The sequence below is a fragment of the Bos mutus genome, chromosome 28 (genome assembly GCF_027580195.1).
Source record: "Bos mutus isolate GX-2022 chromosome 28, NWIPB_WYAK_1.1, whole genome shotgun sequence".
Taxonomy (NCBI): Eukaryota; Metazoa; Chordata; class Mammalia; order Artiodactyla; family Bovidae; genus Bos; species Bos mutus.
In genome coordinates, this window is record NC_091644.1 from 18,647,338 (window position 1) to 18,669,430 (window position 22,093).

Genomic DNA, 22,093 nt, shown 5'->3' on the forward strand with positions numbered 1-22,093 from the left:
GTGTCATCTGCATATCTGAGATTATTGATATTTCCCTCGGCAATCTTGATTCCAGCTTGTGCTTCTTCCAGCCCAGCGTTTCTCATGATGTACTCTGCATAGAAGTTAAATAAGCAGGATGACAATATACAGCCTTGACATACTCCTTTTCCTATTTGGAACCAGTCTATTGTTCCATGTCCAGTTCTAACTGTTGCTTCCTGACCTGCATATAGGTTTCTCAAGAGGCAGGTCAGGTGGTCTGGTATTCCCATCTCTTTCAGAATTTTCCACAGTTTGTTGTGATCCACACAATCAAAGGCTTTTGCATAGTCAATAAAGCAGAAATAGATGTTTTTCTGGAACTCTCTTGCTTTTTCGATGATCCAGTGGATGTTGGCAACTTGATCTCGGGTTCCTCTGCCTTTTCTAAAACCAGCTTGAACATCTGGAAGTTCACGGTTCACATATTTCTGAAGCCTGGCTTGGAGAATTTTGAGCATTACTTTACTAGCGTGTGAGATGAGTGCAATTGTGCAGTAGTTTGAGCATTTGGCATTGCCTTTCTTTGGGATTGGAATGAAAATTGACCTTTTCCAGTCCTGTGGCTGCTGCTGAGTTTTCCAAATTTGCTGGCATATTGAGTGCAGCACTTTCACAGCATCATCTTTCAGGATTTGGAATAGCTCAACTGGAATTCCATCATCTCCACTAGCTTTGTTCGTAGTGATGCTTTCTAAGGCCCACTTGACTTCACATTCCAGGATGTCTGGCTCTATGTCAGTGATCATACCATCATGATTATCTTGGTCGTGAAGATCTTTTTTGTACAGTTCTTCTGTGTATTCTTGCCACCTCTTCTTAATGTTTTCTGCTTCTGTTAGGTCCATACCATTTCTGTCCTTTATCGAGCCCATCTTTGCATGAAATGTTCCCTTGGTATCTCTAATTTTCTTGAAGAGATCTCTAGTCTTTCCCATTCTGTTGTTTTCCTCTATTTCTTTGCACTGATTGCTGAGGAAGGCTTTACTATCTCTCCTTGCTATTCTTTGGAACTCTGCATTCAAATGGGAATATCTTTCCTTTTCTCCTTTGCTTTTCACTTCTCTTCTTCCCACAGCTATTTGTAAGGCCTCCCCAGACAGCCATTTTGCTTTTTGCATTTCTTTTCCATGGGGATTGTCTTGATCTCTGTCTCCTACCATGTCACGAACCTCTGTCCATAGTTCATCAGGCACTCTGTCTATCAGATCTAGTCCCTTAAATCTATTTCTGACTTCCACTGTATGATCATAAGGGATTTGATTTAGGTCATACCTGAATGGTCTAGTGGTATTCCCTACTTTCTTCAATTTCAGTCTGAATTTGGCAATAAGGAGCTCATGATTTGAGCCACAGTCAGCTCCCGGTCTTGTTTTTGCTGACTGTATAGAGCTTCTCCATCTTTGGCTGCAAAGAATGTATCAATCTGATTTCGGTGTTGACCATCTGGTGATGTCCATGTATAGAGTCTTCTCTTGTGTTGTTGGAAGAGGGTGTTTGCTATGACCAGTGCGTTTTCTTGACAAAACTCTATTATCCTTTGCCCTGCTTCATTCTGTACTCCAAGGCCAAATTTGCCTGTTACTCCAGGTGTTTCTTGACTTCCTACTTTTGCATGCCAGTCCCCTATAATGAAAAGGACATCTTTTTTGGGTGTTAGTTCTAAAAGATCTTGTAGGTCTTCATAGAACCATTCAACTTCAGCTTCTTCAGCATTACTGGTTGGGGCATAGGCTTGGATCATTGTGATATTGAATGGTTTGCCTTGGAAACGAACAGAGATCATTCTGTCATTTTTGAGATTGCATCCAAGTACTGCCTTTCGGACTCTTTTGTTGACCATGATCACTTCTCCATTTCTTCTGAGGGATTCCTGCCCACAGTAGTAGATATAATGGTAATCTGAGTTAAATTCACCCATTCCAGTCCATGTCAGTTCGCTGATTCCTAGAATGTTGATGTTCACTCTTGGCATCTCCTGTTTGACCATTTCCAATTTGCCTTGATTCATGGACCTAACATTCCAGGTTCCTATGCAATATTGCTCTTTACAGCATTGGACCTTGCTTCTGTCACCAGTCACATCCACAACTGGGTATTGTTTTTGCTTTGGTTCCATCCCTTTATTCTTTCTGGAATTATTTCTCCACTGATCTCCTGTAGCATGTTGGCCACCTACCGACCTGGGGAGTTTCTCTTTCAGTATCCTATCAATTTTGCCTTTTCATACTGTTCATGGGGTTCTCAAGGCAAGAATACTGAAGTGGTTTGCCATTCCCTTCTCCAGTGGACCACATTCTGTCAGACCTCTCCACCATGACCCGTCTGTCTTGGGTGGCCCCACACAACATGGCTTAGTTTCATTGAGTTAGACAAGGCTGTGGTCCGTGTGATCAGATTGGCTAGTTTTCTGATTATGGTTTCATTGTGTCTGCCCTCTGATGCCCTCTCGCAACACCTACCATCGTACTTGGGTTTCTCTTACCGTGGACGTGGGCTTAGTAGTTGCCACTCCTGGGCTCTGGAGCACAGGCTCAATAGTTGCGGTGCACGGGATTAGTTGCTCTGCAGCCTGTGGGATCTTCCCAGCCAGAGATTAAACCTATGTCTCTGGCATTTGCAGGCGGATTCTTTACCACTGAGCCACCAGGGAAGCCCATGTTGATTTTTCTTTGTCTGTCTCACAGTTTTTAAAAATTTGCTCTTTGAGGTCATCATTCACCCATTGGTTTCTTAGTAGCATGCTATATAGTCTCCATGTAAGCCTTTTTTCCTCCTCTGTGTCTCTGTAGTTGAGTTCTGGTTTCATACCACTGTGGTCAGAAAATATTCTTCAAATAATTTCTATCCTTTTTAATTCATTGAGGCTTCTTTTGTGATCTAGTATGTGGCTTATCTTAGACAATGCTCTGTGTGCAGTGGAATAGAATGTGTATTCAATTTTTTTCCATGTAATATCCTAAAAATATCAATTTAACTGTTCTATTGTGTCGTTTATGATCTCTTTTGCCTTACTGATTTTCAGTCTAGAAGACTGTCCATTAATGTCAGTGGGGTGTACAAATCTCTTACTACTATTATATTCTTATCAGTTTCTCCCTTTATGTCTGTTAGTATTTGTTTTACGTAGTTAAGTCCTCTTATAATAGGTGCAAAATGTTGATGTAGTGTCCACTTCTTATATTGATCCTTTTATCATTATATTGTGTGTGTGTTTCTTTACGGCCTTGGTTTTTAAGTCTGTGTCATTTGATATGAGTGTTGATCCCCCCTCCCACCTTATTGTCATTTCCATTTGCAAGAAATATTGTTTTCCATCTCCTCAATTTCAACCCATGTGTCCTTTGCCCTAAAGTGGGTCTCAGGTAGACAGCATACTCTTGGCTCTTGTTTTATTATCCAGTCTGCCAGTCTGTGTCTTTTGATAGCATTTTAGTCCACTGACATTTAAAGTAATTACTGAAAGACATCTTGTCACTTTAAACCTTATTTTCCCATTGATTTCTCATTTCTTCTTTGTTCCTTTTCTTAAAATTAATTTATTTTTGGTTGTGTGGGTCTTTGTTGCTGCGTGTGAACTTTCTCTAGTTGCAGCAAGTGGGGGCTACTCTTGGTTGCGGTGCAGGGGCTTCACACTGTGCTGGCTTCTCTTGTTACAGAGCACAGGCTCTAGGCACATGGGCTTCAGTGGTTGTAGCCTGCAGACTCTATAGAGCATGTATTCAGTAGCTGAGGTTCCCAGGCTCTAGAGTGTGGGCTCGATAGTTGTGACACATGAGCTTTGGTTGCTCCAGAGCATGTGGAATCTTCCCCTGACTAGGGATCAAACCCGTTGTCCCTACATTGGCAGATGGATTCTTATCCACTTACCACCAGGGAAGCCCCTTTTTTCTTGTAATTTGATGGTTCTTTTTTGTATTATGCTCTTGTTCTTTTTTTGTTTTTTTGTGTGTACATATTCTATGTTTTTGTTTGGTGGCTACCCTGTTTTTAAGTATGTTAACCCATCATTATATCTACTTACTTTTAACTGGTAGCCATATAGGCTCAAGCCTATTCTGAAAAATAAGCTACATTGTCTTTCTTCCTCCACATTTTAAGATTTTGATGTCCTCTTTTATCCTTTTCGTGTTCATTGTAGTTACCATGACATACAGAAAAACTTTTATTTTTTTAATTTCTGTACTGGTTTATTTAAGTGATTTACTTTCCAATTGTGTTTTCTCTTTGCTATAGATTCTACTTTAGTGAATATCTTTCAATATTTCTTTTAGTGTAAGTTTTGGTTTTACTGTATTCTTTTATTCTTCTCTCAGACATTCTTTCTCTCTCCTTCCATTCTAAATGATAATCTTGCTGGTTAGAATATCCCAGGTTTCAGGTTTTTCCTGCCACTCGCCTCTGGTCTGCAGTGTTTCTGTTTTGAACTCAGCTGTAGCCTTACGGTGGTTGCCTTGTAATTAACTCTCTCTCTCTTGCTGACTTTAGAATGGTCTCTTAACTTTTGCCATTTAAATTACAAGACGTTTTGGTGTAGGTCTCTTCATCTTATTTTGGACCATCCATGTTTCCTCTACCTGGATATCTGTTTCCTTAGGATTGGGAAGTTTTCAGCCAGAATTTCTTCAGATACATTTTTAAAATCCCCCTTTGCCTTTTCCCTTCTACTGGGATTCCTATTGTGCATAGATTGACATGCTTTATGTTATCCCATAGGTCTCATATATTCTTTAAAAAATTTTTGTTGTTCTGATTGGGTGATTTGCTAATGCAAATTTCTATCTTCCAGATCACTTATTTATTCTTATGGATTATTTAGTTTGCTATTTGTTGCCTTTAGCTTGACTTTCATCTTGGATAATGAGTTTTATAATTGGCTCCTCTTTATGGTTTCTAGGTCCTTTTACACTGATTTGTATTTTGATCAATAGCCTTTCTTAATTCCTTCAGTGTTTTTTATTACCTCCTTCTTGAACTCAGGGCCTAGTGGACCAGAGAGTTCTGTTTTATTGTTCTTTCAGGGGATTTTCTTGTTATTTTAACACATTATTGACCAGAGATATAGTAATGTCTTTTGGTGCCTGATCATTATCGACTGGAGATGTTTCAGTGTTCACTTACATAACACATACCTGGCCAAAGATATTTGTTTCTGCAAAATTCCCCCAGTCATTATTGGGAGTAGTTCCTCCGCTTTTTCATTTCACTTAAATTTCTCCGACTCTGATTTGAGGTAGGTGGGACTAGCGCAGATTCTCCAGAGTCAGTTATGGGCACTGTGGTCGTCACACACCTGGACCCGCCATAGGATGTGTGCAGGACAGAGTGTAGGTCGGTCACAGAAACCCTACTATTAATGTGCACACAAAGGGAGAGGTGGGGTCCTGCCATAGCAGCCACATTGTGTAAAGTGCTTACAGAATGTAGGCAACCCACCAGCACCTGCACACTCGTAGAGTTGGTGCCATGCTCACTGTTAGCACCTCACAGAAGGTGGCCAGGACCAAATATGCTGGTCTGTCTCTCTCTTCTGCCTACTGCAAGCCAACTGCTGCCCACTCCTCTGAGTTCTGAAGCTCCCTGTCCTGGCTCATCACCCAGCTGATGAAGGGGCTGCCCAGGGTGAGGGAACCTTTCCTTTTTCACAGCTCCCTCCAAGGGGTGAAGGTTCTGTTAGGTAGTTAGAATAGGAAACAGGAGTCCAGAATGGCGGTGGCTAAAAGACAAGGGAAAAGCCTGTGAAAATAGAACAAAAGAAGGTCCGAGGACCGGAGTGAGGACCTCGGGTGGGACAAACAGCACTCCTGACTAGCCCAGTTTACACAGGCCAGGCCCGGGGAAAAGGAAAAAACATAAAAAGAGGAGCCAAAGGGCTGGGAGTCTCTCTCCCCTCATCTTTTGGCTCGTCATGCCCTCATGCCTCTAGCATGTCTTTTATTTTCTAAATAAAAGTGAGGGAGCTATAACACTGTCCGAGAGCTGTGACGCACGAGGCCTTTAACGTCCGTCGCTTCAAATTTTTGTTGAGACGAGACAGAACCAAGGAGGTTACACTCTCCTGACAGTTCCATCCTGGTTCTTATTTCCTGTTTCATCCTACCCAGTTACATGGTGATCTTGCCTGCAACTTTTTTGTATGAGATTTTCTACCAGCATTCAGTAGGTAATCTGTGAGAATTATGCCACATGTAGATGTATTTTTGATGTATTTATGGGAGAAGGTGAGCTCCATACATATCATTCTATTTGCCATCTTGATCTTTCTCTTTGATGCCTATTTTTTATTGGAATATAATTTATTTATAATGTTGTGTTAGTTTCTGCTGTACAGCAAAGTGAATCAGCTATATGTATGCATATAACTCCTCCCTCTTGAGCCTCTCTTCCACCTCCCCAACCCCATCTAACTCATCTGGGTCATCACAGAGCACCAAGCTGAAGTCCTGGTTAATACCGCAGGTTCCCACTCTCTGTTTTATACATCAGTTCAGTTCAGTCGCTCAGTGGTGTCCAACTCTTTGTGACCCCATGTACTGCGCATGCCAGGTTTCCCTGTCTGTCACCAACTCCCGGAGCTTGCTCAAACTCACGTCCATCGAATTGGTGATGATGCCATCCAACCATCTCATCCTCTGTTGTCCCCTTCTCCTCTTGCCTTCAATCTTTCCCACTATCAGGGTCTTTTCAAATGAGTCAGTTCTTCACATCAGGTGGCCAAATTATTGGAGCTTCCGCATCAGTCCTTCCAATGTATATTCAGCACTGATTTCCTTTAGGACTGACTGGTTTGATCTCTTTGCACTCCAAGGGACTCTCTCAAGAGTCTTCTCCAACACCACAGTTCAAGCATCAATTCTTTGGTGCTCAGCTTTCTTTATAGTCCAACTCTCACATCTATACACGACTACTGGAAAAACCATAGCTTTGACTAGACAGACCTTTGCCAGCAAAGTATTGTCTCTATTTTTTAATATGCTGTGTAGATTTGTCATAACTTTTCTTCCAAGGAGCAAGCGTCTTTTAATTTCATGGCTGCAGTCACCATCTGCAGTGATTTTGGAGCCCAAGAAAATAAAGTCTGTCACTGTTTCTATTGTTTCCCCATCTGTTTGCCTTGAAGTGATGGGACCAGATGCCATGATCTTCGTTTTTTGAATGCTGAGTTTTAAGCCAGCTTTTTCGTTCTCCTCTTTCACTTTCATCAAGAGGCTCTTTAGTTCTTCTTCGCTTTCTGCCATAAGGGTGATATCATCTGCATATCTGAGGTTATTGATATTTCTCCCAGCAATCTTGAGTCCAGCTTGTGCTTCATCAGCCTGGCACTTAACATAATGTACACTGCATGTAAGTTTTACACATGGTAGTGTATTTATGTCAAATTTAGTCTCCCAATTCATCCCACCCTCTCCCTTTTCTCTCATGTCTACACATCTTTGCTCTCCATCTGCATCTCTGCCCCTGCCCTGAAACTTGGTTCATCTGTACCATTTTTTAGATTCCACATACATGCATTAATATATATTTGTTTTTCTCTGACTTTATTCTGTATGACAGACTCCAGGTCCATTCACATCTCTCCAAATGATCCAATTTTTTTTCCTTTTATGGCTGAATAATATTCCATTGTATATATGTACCATATCTTTTTTATCCATTCATGGATATTTAGGATAGACATTTAGGTTGCTTCCATGTCCTAGCTGTAGTAGATAGTGATGCAGTGAACATTGGGGTTCAGTTCAGTTCAGTCGCTCAGTCGTGTCCAACTCTTTGCGACCTCATGAATCGCAGCACGCCAGGCCTCCCTGTCCGTCACCAACTCCCGGAGTTCACTCAGACTCATATCCATCAAGTCGGTGATGCCATCCAGCCATCTCATCCTCTGTCATCCCCTTCTCCTCCTGCCCCCAATCCCTCCCAGCATCAGAGTCTTTTCCAATGAGTCAACTCTTCGCATGAGGTGGCCAAAGTACTGGAGTTTCAGCTTTAGCATCATTCCTTCCAAAGAAATCCTAGGGCTGATCGCCTTCAGAATGGACTGGTTGGATTTCCTTGCAGTCCAAGGGATTCTCAAGAGCCTTCTCCAACACCACAGTTCAAAAGCATCAATTCTTCAGTGCTCAGCTTTCTTCACAGTCCAACTCTCACATCCATACATGACCACTGGAAAAACCATAGCCTTGACTAGACGGACCTTTGTTGGCAAAGAACATTGGGGTACATGTGTCTTTTTATATTATGGTTTTCTCAGGGTATATACCCTCTAGTGGGATTGCTGGGTCATACAGTACCTCTATTTTTAATTTTCTAAGGAACCTATGTATTAATTCTCCATAGTGGCTGTATCAATTTACATTCCCACCAACAATGCAAGAGGGTTCCCTTTTCTCCACACCCTTACCAGCATTTACTCCTTGTGTATTTTTTTTTTTTATCATGGCCATTCTGATTGCCATGATATGGTACCTCATTATAATTTTGATTTGTATCTCTCTAATTAGTGATGTGGTAAGCATCTTTTCATGTGCCTCTTGGCCATCTGTATGTTTTCTTTGGAGAAATGTCTGTTTAGGTCTTTACCCATTTCTTTTAATTGGGTTGTTTTTCTGATACTGAGCTGCATGAGCTGTTTGTGTATTTTGGAGATTAATCCTTTACTGCTTCATTTGCAAATATGTTCTGTTCTGAAGGCTGTCTTTTTGTCTTGCTGTGCAAAAACTTTGGAGTTTAATTAGGTCCCATTTGTTTTTGTTTTTATTTTCTTTACTCTGGGAGGTGGATCCAAAAAGGTGATTTATATCAGAGTATTTTTCCTGTAAGAGCTTTATAGTGTCTGGTCTTACATTTAGGTCTTCAGTCCATTTTGAGTTTATTTTTATGTATAGGTAGTGTTCTATTTTCATTGTTTTACATATAGCTGTCCAGTTTTCCCAGTACCACTTATGGAAAAGATTGTCTTTTCTCTGTTGTATGTTCTTTGCTCCTTTGTCTTGGATGAGATGACCATGATGCATGGGTTTATCTGTCCTATACCACTGATCTCTATTTCATATTGATCTGTATGGTATTTGTGCCAATACCATACTGTCTTGATTCCTGTAGCTTTGTAGTAGTCTGAAGTCAGGGAGCCTGATTCCTCTAGCTCTTTTTCTTTCTCAAGATTGCTTTGGCTATTTGGGATATTTTGTGTTTCCATACAAAGTGTAAAATTTTTTGTTCCCATTCTGTGAAAAATGCTGTTGGTAATTTGATAGGGCTGTAGTGTATGTGTAGATTGCTTTGGGTAGTACAGGCATTTTCACAATATTGAGTCTTCCCATCCAAGAACACGGTTGTATCTCTCCATCTGTTTGTGTCATCTTTCTTTCATCCGTTTTTTAGTTTTCTGAGTACAGGTTTTTTGCCTCCTTGGATAGGTTTATTCCTAGGTATTTCATTCTTTTTGTTGTGATGGCAGATGGGAGTGTTTCCATAATTTTTTTCTGATCTTGTTTGTTGTTAGTGTATAGGAATGCAGGAGATTTCAGTGCATTAATTTTGTATCCTGCAACTTTACCAAATTCATTGATGAGCTCTTGTAGTTTTCTGGTGGCATCTTTAGGATTTTGTGTATAAATAGTATTATGTCACCTGCAAACAGTGACAGCTTTACTTCTTTTCCAACTTCTTTTTTTTCCCTGATTACCATGGCTAGGACTTCAAAAATTAGGTTGAATAATAGTGGTCACAGTGGACATCTCTGTCTTGTTCCTGACCTTAGAGGAAATGCTTTCAGTTTTTAACCACTGAGAATGATGTTTGCTGTGGGTGTGTCATATATGGCCTTTATTATATTGAGATAGGTTCTCTCTATGCCCTTTTCTGGAGTTTATTTTTTTTTTAATCATAAATGGGTATTGAATTTTGTCAAAAGCCTTTTTTGTATCTATTGAGGTGACTGTGTGGTTTTTACTCTTATATTTGTTAGTATAGTGTATCACATTGATTTTGTATATATTGAAGAATCCCTTCATCCCTGGGATAAATCCCACTTGATCATGGTGTAAGATCATTTTAATGTATTGTTGGATTCTGTTTGCTACTATTTTGAGGAGTTTTGCATCTGTGTTCACCAGTGAAAATGGTCTGTAATTTTCTTTTTTGTGTGTGATACATTTGGTTTTGGTATCTGTGATGGTGGCCTCATAGTGTGTTTAGGAGTGTTCCCCTCTCTGCAATTTTTTGGAAGAGTTTGAGGAGGATAGGTTTTACCACTTCTCTGAATGTTTGATAGAATTCGCCTGTGAAGCCATCTGTCTGGTCCTGGACTTTTGTTTGCTCGAAGATTTTTCACTGCAGATTCAATTTCATTACTTGTGATTGGTTTCTTTATATTTTCTAATTCTTCCTGGTTGAGTCTTGGAAAGTAGTGCCTTTCCAAGAATTTGTCCATTTCTTCCAGGTTGTCCATTTTATTGTCATATAGTTGCTTACAGTAGTAGTCCCTTACGATCCTCTGTACTTCTGTGGTGTTGTAATTTATTTCTAATTTTATTGAGTCCTCTCCCTTTTTAATTTTTTAAAGAAAATTTTAACTGGATAAAAATTGCTTTACAATGTTGTATTGGTTTCTGCCATACAACAGTGTGTTGCTGCTAAGTCGCCTTAGTTGTGTCCGACTCTGTGTGACCCCATAGACGGCAGCCCACCAGGCTCCCCCATCCCTGGGATTCTCCAGGCAAGAACACTGGAGTGGGTTGCCATTTCCTTCTCCAATGCATGAAAGTGAAAAGTGAAAGTGAAGTCGCTCAGTCGTGTCCAACTCTTCTCAACCCCATGGACTGTAGCCTACCAGGCTCCTCCGTCCATGGGATTTTCCAGGCAAGAGTACCGGAGTGGGTTGCCATTTCCTGCTCCACAACAGTGTGAGTCAGCCATAATATACACATATCCCCTTCCTCTTGAGCCTCTCTCCCCTCATCCCACCCATCTAGGTCATCACAGAGCACCAGGCTGAGCTGTGTTATATAGCAACTTCTCACCAGTTATCTGTTTTACACATGATAGTGTATATATGTTGATGCTACTTTCTCAAATTCAACCTACCCTCTTCTTCCCCACTGTGTCCACATGTCCATTTTCTTCATGTACATCTCCATTCCTTCCTGCAAATAGGTTCAACAAAACCATTTTTCTAGATTCCATATATGTGCATTAATATATGATATTTTTCTCTTACTTCACTCTCTATAAACAGGAGCTGGGTTCATCCATCTCAATAGAACTGACTCAAATTTGTTCTTTTTTGTGCCTAATATTCCATTGTATGTATGTACCACATCTTCTTTATCCATTCATCTGCAGATGGACATCTACACTGCTTCCATGTCCTGGCTATTGTAAATAGTGCTGCAGTGAACATTAGGGTCATGTGTCTTAGAATTGTGGCTTTCTCAGGATATATGCCCAGTAGTGGAAGTGCTGCGTCATGTGGTAGATTTATTCCTAGTTAAGGAATCTCCATAATGGCTCTATCAGTTTCCATTCCCACCAACAATGTCGGAGGGTTCTCTTTTCTCCATGTCCTCTCCAGCAATTTATGGCTTGTAGATTTTTGGATGATGGCCATTCTGACTGGTGTGAGGTGATACCTCATTGTAGTTTTGATTTCTCTATTAAGTGATGTTGAGCAACTTTTTATGTGCTTATTTGCCATCCCTTTTTTCCTTGATTCTGGCTAAAGGTTTATCAATTTTGTTTACCTTCTCAAAGAACCAACTTTTAGTTTTACTGATCTTTGCAACTGTTTCCTTTGTATCTACTTCATTTATTTCTGCTCTGATCTTTATGATTCCTTCTAACTCTGTTGTTGCAGTTGTCCGGTTGCTTTAGGTATAAGGTTAGATTGTTTGAGATTTTTCTTGTTTCTTGAGATGAGACTGTATTGTTATAAGCTTCCCTCTTAGAACTGCTTCTGCGGTGTCCCACAGGCTTTGGGTCATCATGTTTTCATTGTCACTTGTTTCTATTTTTTCTCTCCTCTTTGATTTGTTCAGTGACCTCTCAGTTATTCAGCAGAGTGCTCTATCAAACCAATGAAGTGCAGACAGTGGTCCTACATCCGCTTCACTTCTGACTTGAACTCTTCTAAATGTGCTTTGACCTAATGACTATGGATCAGAGCACAAGTCAGTAGTCATGGACTACTGTGTTATGTTGAGTCTGTGTTATGTCACCTTCTTGTCTCTGCTTACTCTCATGCATCAAAGGCTGAAAAACACCAGCCTGGAGGGCACTACAGTTATATGAAGCACTTCTATGTGGTACAAAGACATAAACAACACTTTTTAGAAATAAATATGTTTATTCTAAAATTAATGCAAATAATTAAAATTATAGACAAGGATGTTAAGGAGAGATTATGGGAAAAAAAGCAAGCACAAGATAAAGTAAGGCTATTACAACAGACAACTCACAAGGCTCTCAAACAGCTGATTTTTTACAGGCTGTAGCTGGTGGCTACCGAGTCAGGCCTCTGTCATTACTTCTGTCACTACTGGATCTAGGTAAAAGCAGGCTGTTGCTAGTAAGACCCACAGAGAAGGCAAAGGAGCTCACAGCTGTATGGAGCAGGCCGAAGCATCAAACCACCACCTCTTGGGTGTGCCATGCCTCCCTCTAATCATATCCTGGGCCTTCTTTCTCTAGAGTTTACCCCTAGCAAGTAGGTCCTCAAGGAACCAAGTCATTTGGCAGAAAACTATATAGCAAAGGTGGCATTCTTTGGCTTGATTCTGGCAAAGTACAAGTGGGCTGAGAGCCAGAATGCAAAGCTAGGGTACCTGATGGACAGAACTAATCCAAATAATCCTTGAGAAAGACTTCTCACTTCCTGTTCATAATGGAACAAGAGGCCCAGTGGTTACCTCTGCAGATATCTGAAGGGTTTTGTCAGCTCCCAAACCAAATGCAGGGTTTGAAGTCAGTGTCCTTTCATAAGATGGAACCACACTGCCCAGCTAGCTAGGGACCACCCAAGACAGTCCAGTCCATCATTAAGATGTGTGCAGATACGCATGATGACAACTGAAAACATAAGGCAGGACACTGGCTCTGAGGAACTCAAGATGTGAGTTCCCGACTTCCCTTTCAACAGGTGTGACCACCACTCCTGGTGGAGCTACCAAGGGTAGTGCTTGGAACTGAGCAGAGCTGCCAGTCATCTATGGCTGTGACCTGGTTCTAGTATCAGTGGGCACACACAACCACCTCACCACAAAGGAGCACTTTCTCACCAGCAGCCAGTTTGCAGCAACCACCACCCCAGCAGGTTATCTCCCCTGTATGCCTAAATAAACAAATGAATGCAGTCATCCGTCCACAATGATTAAGATTTGGGACATTTTATTACTTAGTTGCTTCTTAAGAGATTATTGCTACAATTAGGAAGGGAGCCTTGAGATGGAAAGGGGGGAGGTTAAAGACAGAAAAGATTTAAAAGAGGCAAGTACCATTTTCCAAGTATAAAACTGGTCATATTAAAAGTGACACGGCAGTATATTCATGCAACTACTTAAACTCTAACCCAGAAACAAGAGTACAGTTTTTGCAGAGGCCAATGAGACATCTGCAAGCAACATGATACCATGAAGACATTCCATCTACCTCTGCAGACTAGATGCTACTTACGCACACAGGTATGTAAAAAAACAGAAAGCCCACAAGTGTTAAGTCTAACACTCATGATCGTAAAGTGGCGACAGCAGGTCCCTTTGAAAACACCACAGCCCACAGAGGAAGGTCCTGGGGAGACATGGGAAGCAACAGGACACTCTGCAGGTATGTGCTTCTTCATTTTTAGCAGCTGACAAACCACAGAGGTGCCTCTGAGTGGTTCTGGGTCCCTGGAATTCCTCCAACACGATGAACGCACTGGAGATCCAGGGATGGTTCACACAGAGTGCCCATCAATTCATCAACCAGGGGGAGAATGTAACTCCCCTATCCAAAGGATCTCTGCTTCTAACACAAACATACCCACATTCCTGGAGCCTACAAGGACAGAATGAAACACAACACACCAGCCCTGCAATGACGCAGCCAGCCAGTCAGTTATTGTGGAGGAAGCACAGTGCTAAAGAACACTTAGACAAATGTGCCAGGGAGTCTGGGGGAAGTCCAGGCCAGCACTCCCAGTGAAGAAGGCTAGAGGACACCAGCCGGAGGCGGCTGGGTATTCAGGAGTCCCTGAGAAGGGTGGTGGAACAGAGGAAAGTGTCTCCTGACTTACCCTACCCAGGTAAAAACCTCAAAGGCTGATTCAGTTCCCTCCGGGCCTGGGTCAGGAGTAGCCCAGCACTGCTCACTGCTGAGAAAGAAGGCACGTCGTGTGTTGGCATGCGGGTAGGACAGTGGCTCAACTGAGATCACGGCCCTGTGCCAGGGGCAGAGGGCAGGAAGTGGGCGCAGGGTTGGGTCCTGTTCCTGCGCCACCCTGAGCAACTGGTCTTAACGAAGGAATCCCAGGCCCTAGGCCTCAAGTGACACTTGATGTCTTCCTATTCCAGAGTCTCTCTCATCCTAGCCAGGGCCGAGGAGCGTCCAGTACCTGAGGCTTGACTGCCGTCGTACCTTTGGGAGTTGAATGAAGGGGAAAGAGGCAGAAAGAACACACTAACAGAGATTTTCCTTGCCTTGGGGGGGCTCTCACGCCCTCCCTGGGGAAGTCAAGGCAACTTGTGAAGGTGCTTTGAGCTGTTCCTTCAGGCAAACAAAAAACAAACGTGTATGACAGCTAGAGCAGCAGGGCGGAGGGACTGCTGCTAACTCTGGGTGCTCGTCCTGTGCTGATGCTCAGGGAAGTCTAGAAAAAGGCTTGGTTCCCGTCTTCAGGGGCCCAGCAGAGGGCTCAGGTGTACTCCAAGAGGCAGCACCAGGGCCAGAAGGTCCTAGCTTCTCTGGAACCCACACCATTCTTGTCCTAATCCATGCAAAGAGGAACAAACCACTGGGAACGGAAGGTGATGGCAACCAAGTACTACAAGGGGACCGCAAGCACAGATGGGGAGCAGCAACCACTCCAGACCCTGCCTTGGGGGACTGAGCAGATTTGCCTGACCCTGCTGGCCCCGCATAGCAGAATGATGGCTGGCCAACCTGTGTCCTTGAAAGCATAAGCTGTGAAAGAAGGGACTCTAAGAGAGAACACTAGGGCTGGGAAAGCCTCCTGCTTGAGCAGACCTGACCCTCACCTAGGGGAACACCAGATACAGAACAGAATTCCTGTCTGACTAGCCCAGCTGCCTGAGGTAACAAAGTACACCTTTCCTATCGTAAACTGGAGCCCAGCTTCCCTAAGGAGTCAGGACAGGTCAGAGCTGCCACACCGTGATTAAGTGAAGTTGACAGCAAGAGAGGTTAGAGAAGGAAATGGTTAAAACAATTCCTAGGGGAACATTTAGAACAAGGACAAAATAATTACGTCATGGGATCCTTTGAGGTCTTCACATTCAAAACCACCAAAGGATGAGAATCCTGAGGATCAAGCTGTCTCGTGGTCTGCGTCGTGCTCTATGGAGCAAGACCAGATGTTGAAACCGCATGGCCTGTCCCACACCCCGAGAACCTTCTGAAGGTCAGACACCCCTCGGGGTTACAGAGGGTCTCAGCTCAGCGGGGTTTCGGAGAGCCATTCATCTGGCTACCCTGAGTTGTAGCGTCTGTACTGAAAAGGCTGTCCAAGAAGACGGAGGACAACTCCGCCACCAGGTTCCTGTCGATGGTAGCCTGGGCCATGCCATAGATCGCACCCTGGAAATCCAGTCAAAGAATGTCATTAGTGATGAGGGGTTTGAAGGAAATAGAAAGCTGTGGTCATGCGCTCCTCCTCCCTGCATCTCCCCACTCCCATCCCAGGCGCAGTTCCACCAGAAAGATAGCTGGCATAAGATGTTTGTCATAGGCATTTGCCAGTCTGCCCTTCTGCCTAAAGAACTAGCCTGTGGGATCTGGTGTAGAAAATTTCAGAGGAAACTGGCTTAGTGCCTTTCCTGTGTAAAGATTTTCTTTTTAAAGGAATACTACCACTGCCTGCCTTCATGTTAACACTTATTATTATATCTATAGATACCTTACTTGAGACCAAAAATCCCTGGGAATGGGTAAGCAGAGACCATCAGTTCTGATTAATAAAGAAGTTTGTGGATAAGGGGCAGAGGCAGGAACAGACTGGAGGTCATCTGATTTTTTCAAACCCACCACCAACACCTAAGCTTCCACAGGAAAAAAAAAAAAACCCAAATGTCCCTACCATTCCTGTGGTCTTTGCTTTCGGATTCTTCATGATTTGAGTAACGGATTCCCGGATATCCTTAAGGAACTGTATGGCTACCCGCTTGCGGGTGTGTACCAATGTGATGCAGAAATGAAGGCTACGGAAGAAGAAAGACAAAGTGAGATGAATCTGGGACAAAGAGGGAAAAACATTCTGAAATCAAGGAGCTCCAAATGCAGGAATTTACTGGTTGCTTATTTATGTTATTATTCATGACAAGCATAGTCAAGTTGCTCCCAGTCCTAGGCATCAGGGCTCTTAAATACCCAGACTCTTGACTGTAGGCTGGCATGAGGGCATCATGCCCTGAACGTGATCAAGAACCACCGTGGTAAGTCGAATACAGCTGGCTGTTCTGTGCCACCCCTCCCCTCAAATTGTCCACTGCGTTCCTTCAACTATAGGACACTTATCTTAGGTGGTAAACCTCATGGTGATAGGGCCATATGGCTGGGGTCTTGAAGGACTTCAGGGCAAAGAAACTCTGACTCCCTTTGGAGGGAGACTGGGTACAAAAAGATTGTGAAGAGGAGAACAGGGAGTCCGGATGGGACTGGCAGTGCACCAACACGTGAAAGCATCAGGGCTGCGTGGAGGACACCGAGACCCCTACTCTTGCAGCGGAGTGCTTATTTACAGGCATCATGCAAGACTAGAAATGCATATGCAAGGTGACACTATCAGGTCCAAATGATTTAGAGGCCCTCTGGAAGGTTCTAAGCTCACCATTCCTCTGATTACCTGAGTAAGAGAGAGAACAGAGCCCAGAGCAAGGGTGCGGGTAACAATCTCACTGTCTCAAGAGGTTGCCACCTCATTTGCCACAGTTTAAAGCTAACAGTCTTATTCTTGAAACTGAGTAACTCCTAACGGCAAGGCCGACAATCTACAGATACTACAGCTGCCATGAAAGTGCTGCTAGCAGTCCCTCTATCCTTGAGGTCACCTTGCTGCCAAAGTTCTTCAGCAGCCATAGACCAAAGAAGCATCTTCAAGCTCACCTGGGTGGGAACTGCAACTGATTCAAGTTCCAGCCCTTGGCATTCATCAGGTTGAATAGTCGATAGATATCAAAATCACGAGAGCCCAGAGCGATGACTGACAACTGAGGATCCCCAAAGACAAAGATGCCTTTGATATTTTCTAGTCTTAAACAAAGGGAACAGAAAGGAAATTCAGTCACATACTTCTGGCCATCATCTCATGTCACCCTTATAACAATCTGAGCTTTGGGGACTTGAGTTTCCTAATCAGGTGGCTAGACTGAGATCAGTAGTTCCTAAATATTACAAACACTTAAAGGCCCAAACCCCACTAGATCCAATACTTTTGGCTCCTAACCTGTCTGCCCAGCTCCTAAATTATGTATCCCCCCACCTCCCACAGGAGTATCTGAGGAATAAACAATGCACTTTTTTTTTTTTAATCCTAGAAAAACGATCCCTCCATCTCTCCTTAAAAACTCATCCATGTAATCCCTGAAGCAGGAGATGGTATAGCAGTTCTCAGCAGATGGGTGTATCAGGACAATATACGGGCCTTGGTCAAACGAGCCAAGCCTAGTGGCCACTTTCGTTCAAACCTCGGTAACACACAGAACCAAGCAGGTAACACATGAAGAAGAGACATTAGTGGAGAAGGAAATGGCAACCCACTCCAGTGTTCTTGCCTGGAGAATCCCAGGGATGGCAGAGCCTAGTGGGCTGCAGTATCTGGGGTCGCACAGAGTTGGACACGACTGAAGTGACTTAGCAGTAGCAGCAGCATGGTTTTGCCTTAACAACCCAGATTTCAGCACCCCTTCCTCCCCGACCCCTTCCAATTCTTTTCTTCTTCTAATGATTCCATAAGTGTGATTCTTAGACCTGCAGCATTGGTGTCTACTGGGCATTTTCAGAAATACAAATCCTCACATTCCTGTTCCACACCTACTGCGTCAGAATACTAGGAGTGGGGCCTGGTGATCTGCCTTTTAACAAGCCCTCCAGGTGATTAGGATTCAGCCTCAAGTTTGAAAACTACTGTCTTAACCATTAAGCACTTGGTAAGAGCTGCCAGTTGGTAAGACATCCTTGGAGACAAGATGGCCTACAGAGGAAGCCTGGCTGTGACCCCAAGTCACAGCACAGCAAGGGAGCTTATTCTCCTCAGCCAGCACCACACTCCTAAGCTTCAGGGGCCTACAGGTGCTGGAGCTGTGGTGCTTGGCCTGGCAGATACCTTGAGCCTATGTGCATACAACGCAAGAGACAAGGCAGAATGCCAGCCTTGCACACGTACTCTGACTTGAGGAAGCGAGTGGTTTTGATGATCTGTTTGGTAGCTTCAACGTAGCCGCTCTCACCGAAGTACATCAAGGAGGCCCAACAGGCTGCACTGATGCCCCCAGGCCGTGAGCCCGCAATGGCTGGGGAAGCGTAGATGCCGCCCTGCCAGTCTGTGGCAACGAAGAACTGATAGCTCCTGTACTTCTTGTCAGAGTACAAGAGCACGGAAGAGCCCTTGGGGGCGTAGCCATACTGCAGGGAGAAGCAGACAGGTGAGTGAGTGGTTCGCGTGCAGACCCGCCCCAGCACTCCAGGCATTTCCCCTTCACCTGTCAGGGTCTCTTGACAGTTTCATCTCACATTAAGATTTCCAACTCAGAACTTACTAAAGAATAGAGGAAACCAAAGGGATGGAGTTTAAAATTCTCTATTTTAGGATTAAGGAATCTGAGGCCTAGGAAAAACAATGTCTTATCTAGTTAATGGATTTGCCTCCTCTCATCCAGCATGTAGTTTTCCTTATTTAAAACAGGACCTCAGGGTGGTATGTCAGGATTGAAACTTCCTGGAAGGTAAATTTCCACTGGAAGCCAGGAAAGCAAGGAATTCAGGTCACTTGGAGCAACTAAAATCATGGTTTGACTCACTTTCCATCTTTTTTGCTTAGTATACTTTCCTCTTCAGAATACCATGGTGCTCAAAATCTAGAAGCTACTTAATCCAGCTTTAAAATAAACTATGTACTTGACTAACGTGCCCTCCTAATTAAGTCTCACTGAAGCTAAGATGGAACTCATTTCACTCCCTGAGCCGCACAAGGACAGATGGTAAGAAAAAGGGCATGGGGCTATCTGATGTAGACTTTGCCTCTGGGGATAGCAGGCACGGACACTTCAAACTTCACAAGGCAAACATTCCTGAGCTCGTAAGGGTTCATCCCTTTTCCCAGAGGCCTCTTCTGTTGATAAATTCCAGTCACTCAGGTGCAGGACCCCCAGGAGCATGGGGGCTGAAACATTAACATACCTCCTCTTAGGAATTCTGGTATCAACCTCACCTCTTCCCCAACCCCAAAACTGTTAAGGGTCCAGGATCCTTTCTTTGTGTAAGAGCCACCACACTAGTATGTCCTGGTTACGTATAGTCACTGGATACAGAAATTCTCTTAGCCATATGATACAAAGATAATAGGTTCCTTTCCACTACTGCTCATCACCTCCAGCTCTATATCCTGTCATATCACTTTACCTTGTGACAACCATCAGCTGCCCTGGCAAGAGCAAAGAGCCAGATCTAATTTTACACTTATGGGGGAAACTGAGGCTTTGACTGATTTCTTTTGTTGATGATAGTCAAAATAATCAACTGTCAACTTTGATTAACATGTGGTCTCTCTCTTCACTCACCTTATGAGTATCAGCTGAAATGCTGGTCACGCCTTTCACCCGGAAATCAAACGGCTGCTCCAGCGGGTATCCCGCTTTCTCCATGAAGACGATGAGGAAGCCCCCCAGACAAGCGTCCACATGAAGAGGTATTTTGTATTTGACAGCCAGCTAGTTCCAAAGACCATAAAGAATATCAGTTATAGCCCTATAACAAAAGCTTTGCGAGACATGGGTGGAAAGCTGGGATATAACCACAGAGCATTATGTACTATGTTTTAAAATCCTGGCTATTTTTGACATTTTTTTTTTTTTTTTTTCTATTTTTGACTTTCTTAATAAAGCTCATCTTTCAAGTATAGTTAGCCTTTAAAATAATTCACCTGAAATGTGATTTCTATTTTAAATATGCAGGGCCTCCAACTCACTGCAAAATCATACAAGAAATAAGCAGAACTGTGATTTAGGCTTGAAGGTGTGTGGTGTCCTGCTCTAGTAACTGCAGGGTGGGGAAGGAGGGAGGGGTGCTCTGGGGCAGCACAGTGGGTGAAGATCACCCTCTGGTAGGCATGCCCCTAAATGCAGATTATTTCCTGATCTGAATCAAAATGTCAGTACCACTGCAGAATGTACAGTTTAAATGTGTGTTATCCCTCCCCCACAGCCCGAGCTAGTCACCTTCAGAGGCTTCCAGAAAGCTGTGCAGCTTACCTCAGGGTGGATGACCGGTATTCACCACCACTGGGCTACAATCTAAACTCAAAATCACTTTCTTCTTTCCTATAAGGCACCATTAGACTCTACTCTAAAATCTCTATCTGCCTGCCTAGTAGTCCTTTCTCCCACATACCTTGGCCACTTCAGGGATAGGGTCTATCACACCATGAGGGAACTGTGGGGCAGAACAGACGAGCATGGCCGTATTCCTAGAGATGGCTCTGCGCATTGCCTGAGGGGATAAAGTTGAAAGGAAAATGAGAAGTCACATCACAGTTACTCTGCTCTTATGCTGCCAAGAGCAGCCTAGGCTACCAACCTAAAGGTTCAGCTCCACCAGCACACCCCCTTCACCTCTCCAGCCCAGAGGATGACCACTGCCCCACCATGGTGGCCAAATACAAACACCGGGGGAAAACAGTCTGCAAGCATAATATGAAACCGCAAAATCACTGTGATGGTAAAGAATAGTGGGCTAAGAGGCAAGAGAGCCAAACGTGAGTCCTGGCCCCACATTAGCAGTGAAAGCTTGAGGAAACTACTTAACTTCAGTCAAGTATGTTTCCTCATCTATGAGATGCAATAATACTAACTGCTTCTATGCTCTCCCCAGGTTATCATGAGGCTCAAATGCGGCTCTGAAACTAGAAAGTTCCTCTACATAAATGCAAGGCACAAAAATAATTACTAAAGGCTTATTATTCTGGCTTAAAAAAGAAAGCCTACCATTTGAGACCATGTAGATGAACTTGGAGGTCACAATGCTAAGTTAAATAAGTGAAGTGAAGTCGCCCAGTCATGTCCAACTCTTTGCAACCCCGTGGACTGTAGCCTACCAGGCTCCTCCGTTCATGGGATTTTCCAGGCAAGAATACTGGAGTGGGTTGCCATTTCCTTCTCCACGGGATCTTGCCAACCCAGAGATTGAACGGAGATCTCCCACATTGCGGGCAGACGCTTTACCCTCTGAGCCACCAGGGAAGCCCTAAGTTAAATAAGCCAGACATAGAAGGACAAATACTGCATGATTTCAATCATATGGGGAATTGAAAACAGTCAAACTCATAGAAGCAAAGACTAGAATGGTGTTTGCTAGGAGCTGGAGAATGAGGGAAATGGGGAGATGTTGGTCAAGGGGTGCCAACTTCCAGTTATTAAGACGAGTAAGTTCTGGGGATCTAATGTAGAGTCACGTGACTACACTGAACAACGCTGCACTGTATACCGGAAATCTGCTTATAGATCTAGAGGGTAGTTTTAAGTATGCTTACCATGAAAAAAAGAAAAAACTATGTGAGGTGATGGAGATGTTAAATAGCTTAACTGTGATGGTTATTTCACAATGTATCCATATAGCAAAACACCAAATTGCATACCTTAAATATACACTA

General features: G+C 43.4%; 1 protein-coding gene across 2 annotated transcripts in view; it reads right to left on the reverse strand.

Moving 5' to 3' along the window:
- Window positions 1-12,361: 12,361 nt before the first annotated feature.
- The window catches only part of SGPL1 (sphingosine-1-phosphate lyase 1), a 53,956-nt gene continuing 44,224 nt past the window's right edge, over window positions 12,362-22,093 (reverse strand). For both annotated transcript variants that reach the window (XM_070364934.1, XM_070364933.1), the window contains exons 10-15: window positions 20,836-20,934; window positions 20,007-20,156; window positions 18,614-18,852; window positions 17,335-17,481; window positions 16,310-16,430; window positions 12,362-15,810 (exon numbers count right to left, since the gene is read on the reverse strand). In XM_070364934.1, coding sequence (XP_070221035.1) covers window positions 15,670-15,810; window positions 16,310-16,430; window positions 17,335-17,481; window positions 18,614-18,852; window positions 20,007-20,156; window positions 20,836-20,934 — 897 coding nt within the window. In that variant the 3' untranslated portion in view covers window positions 12,362-15,669. The remainder of the gene's footprint in view (window positions 15,811-16,309; window positions 16,431-17,334; window positions 17,482-18,613; window positions 18,853-20,006; window positions 20,157-20,835; window positions 20,935-22,093) is intronic.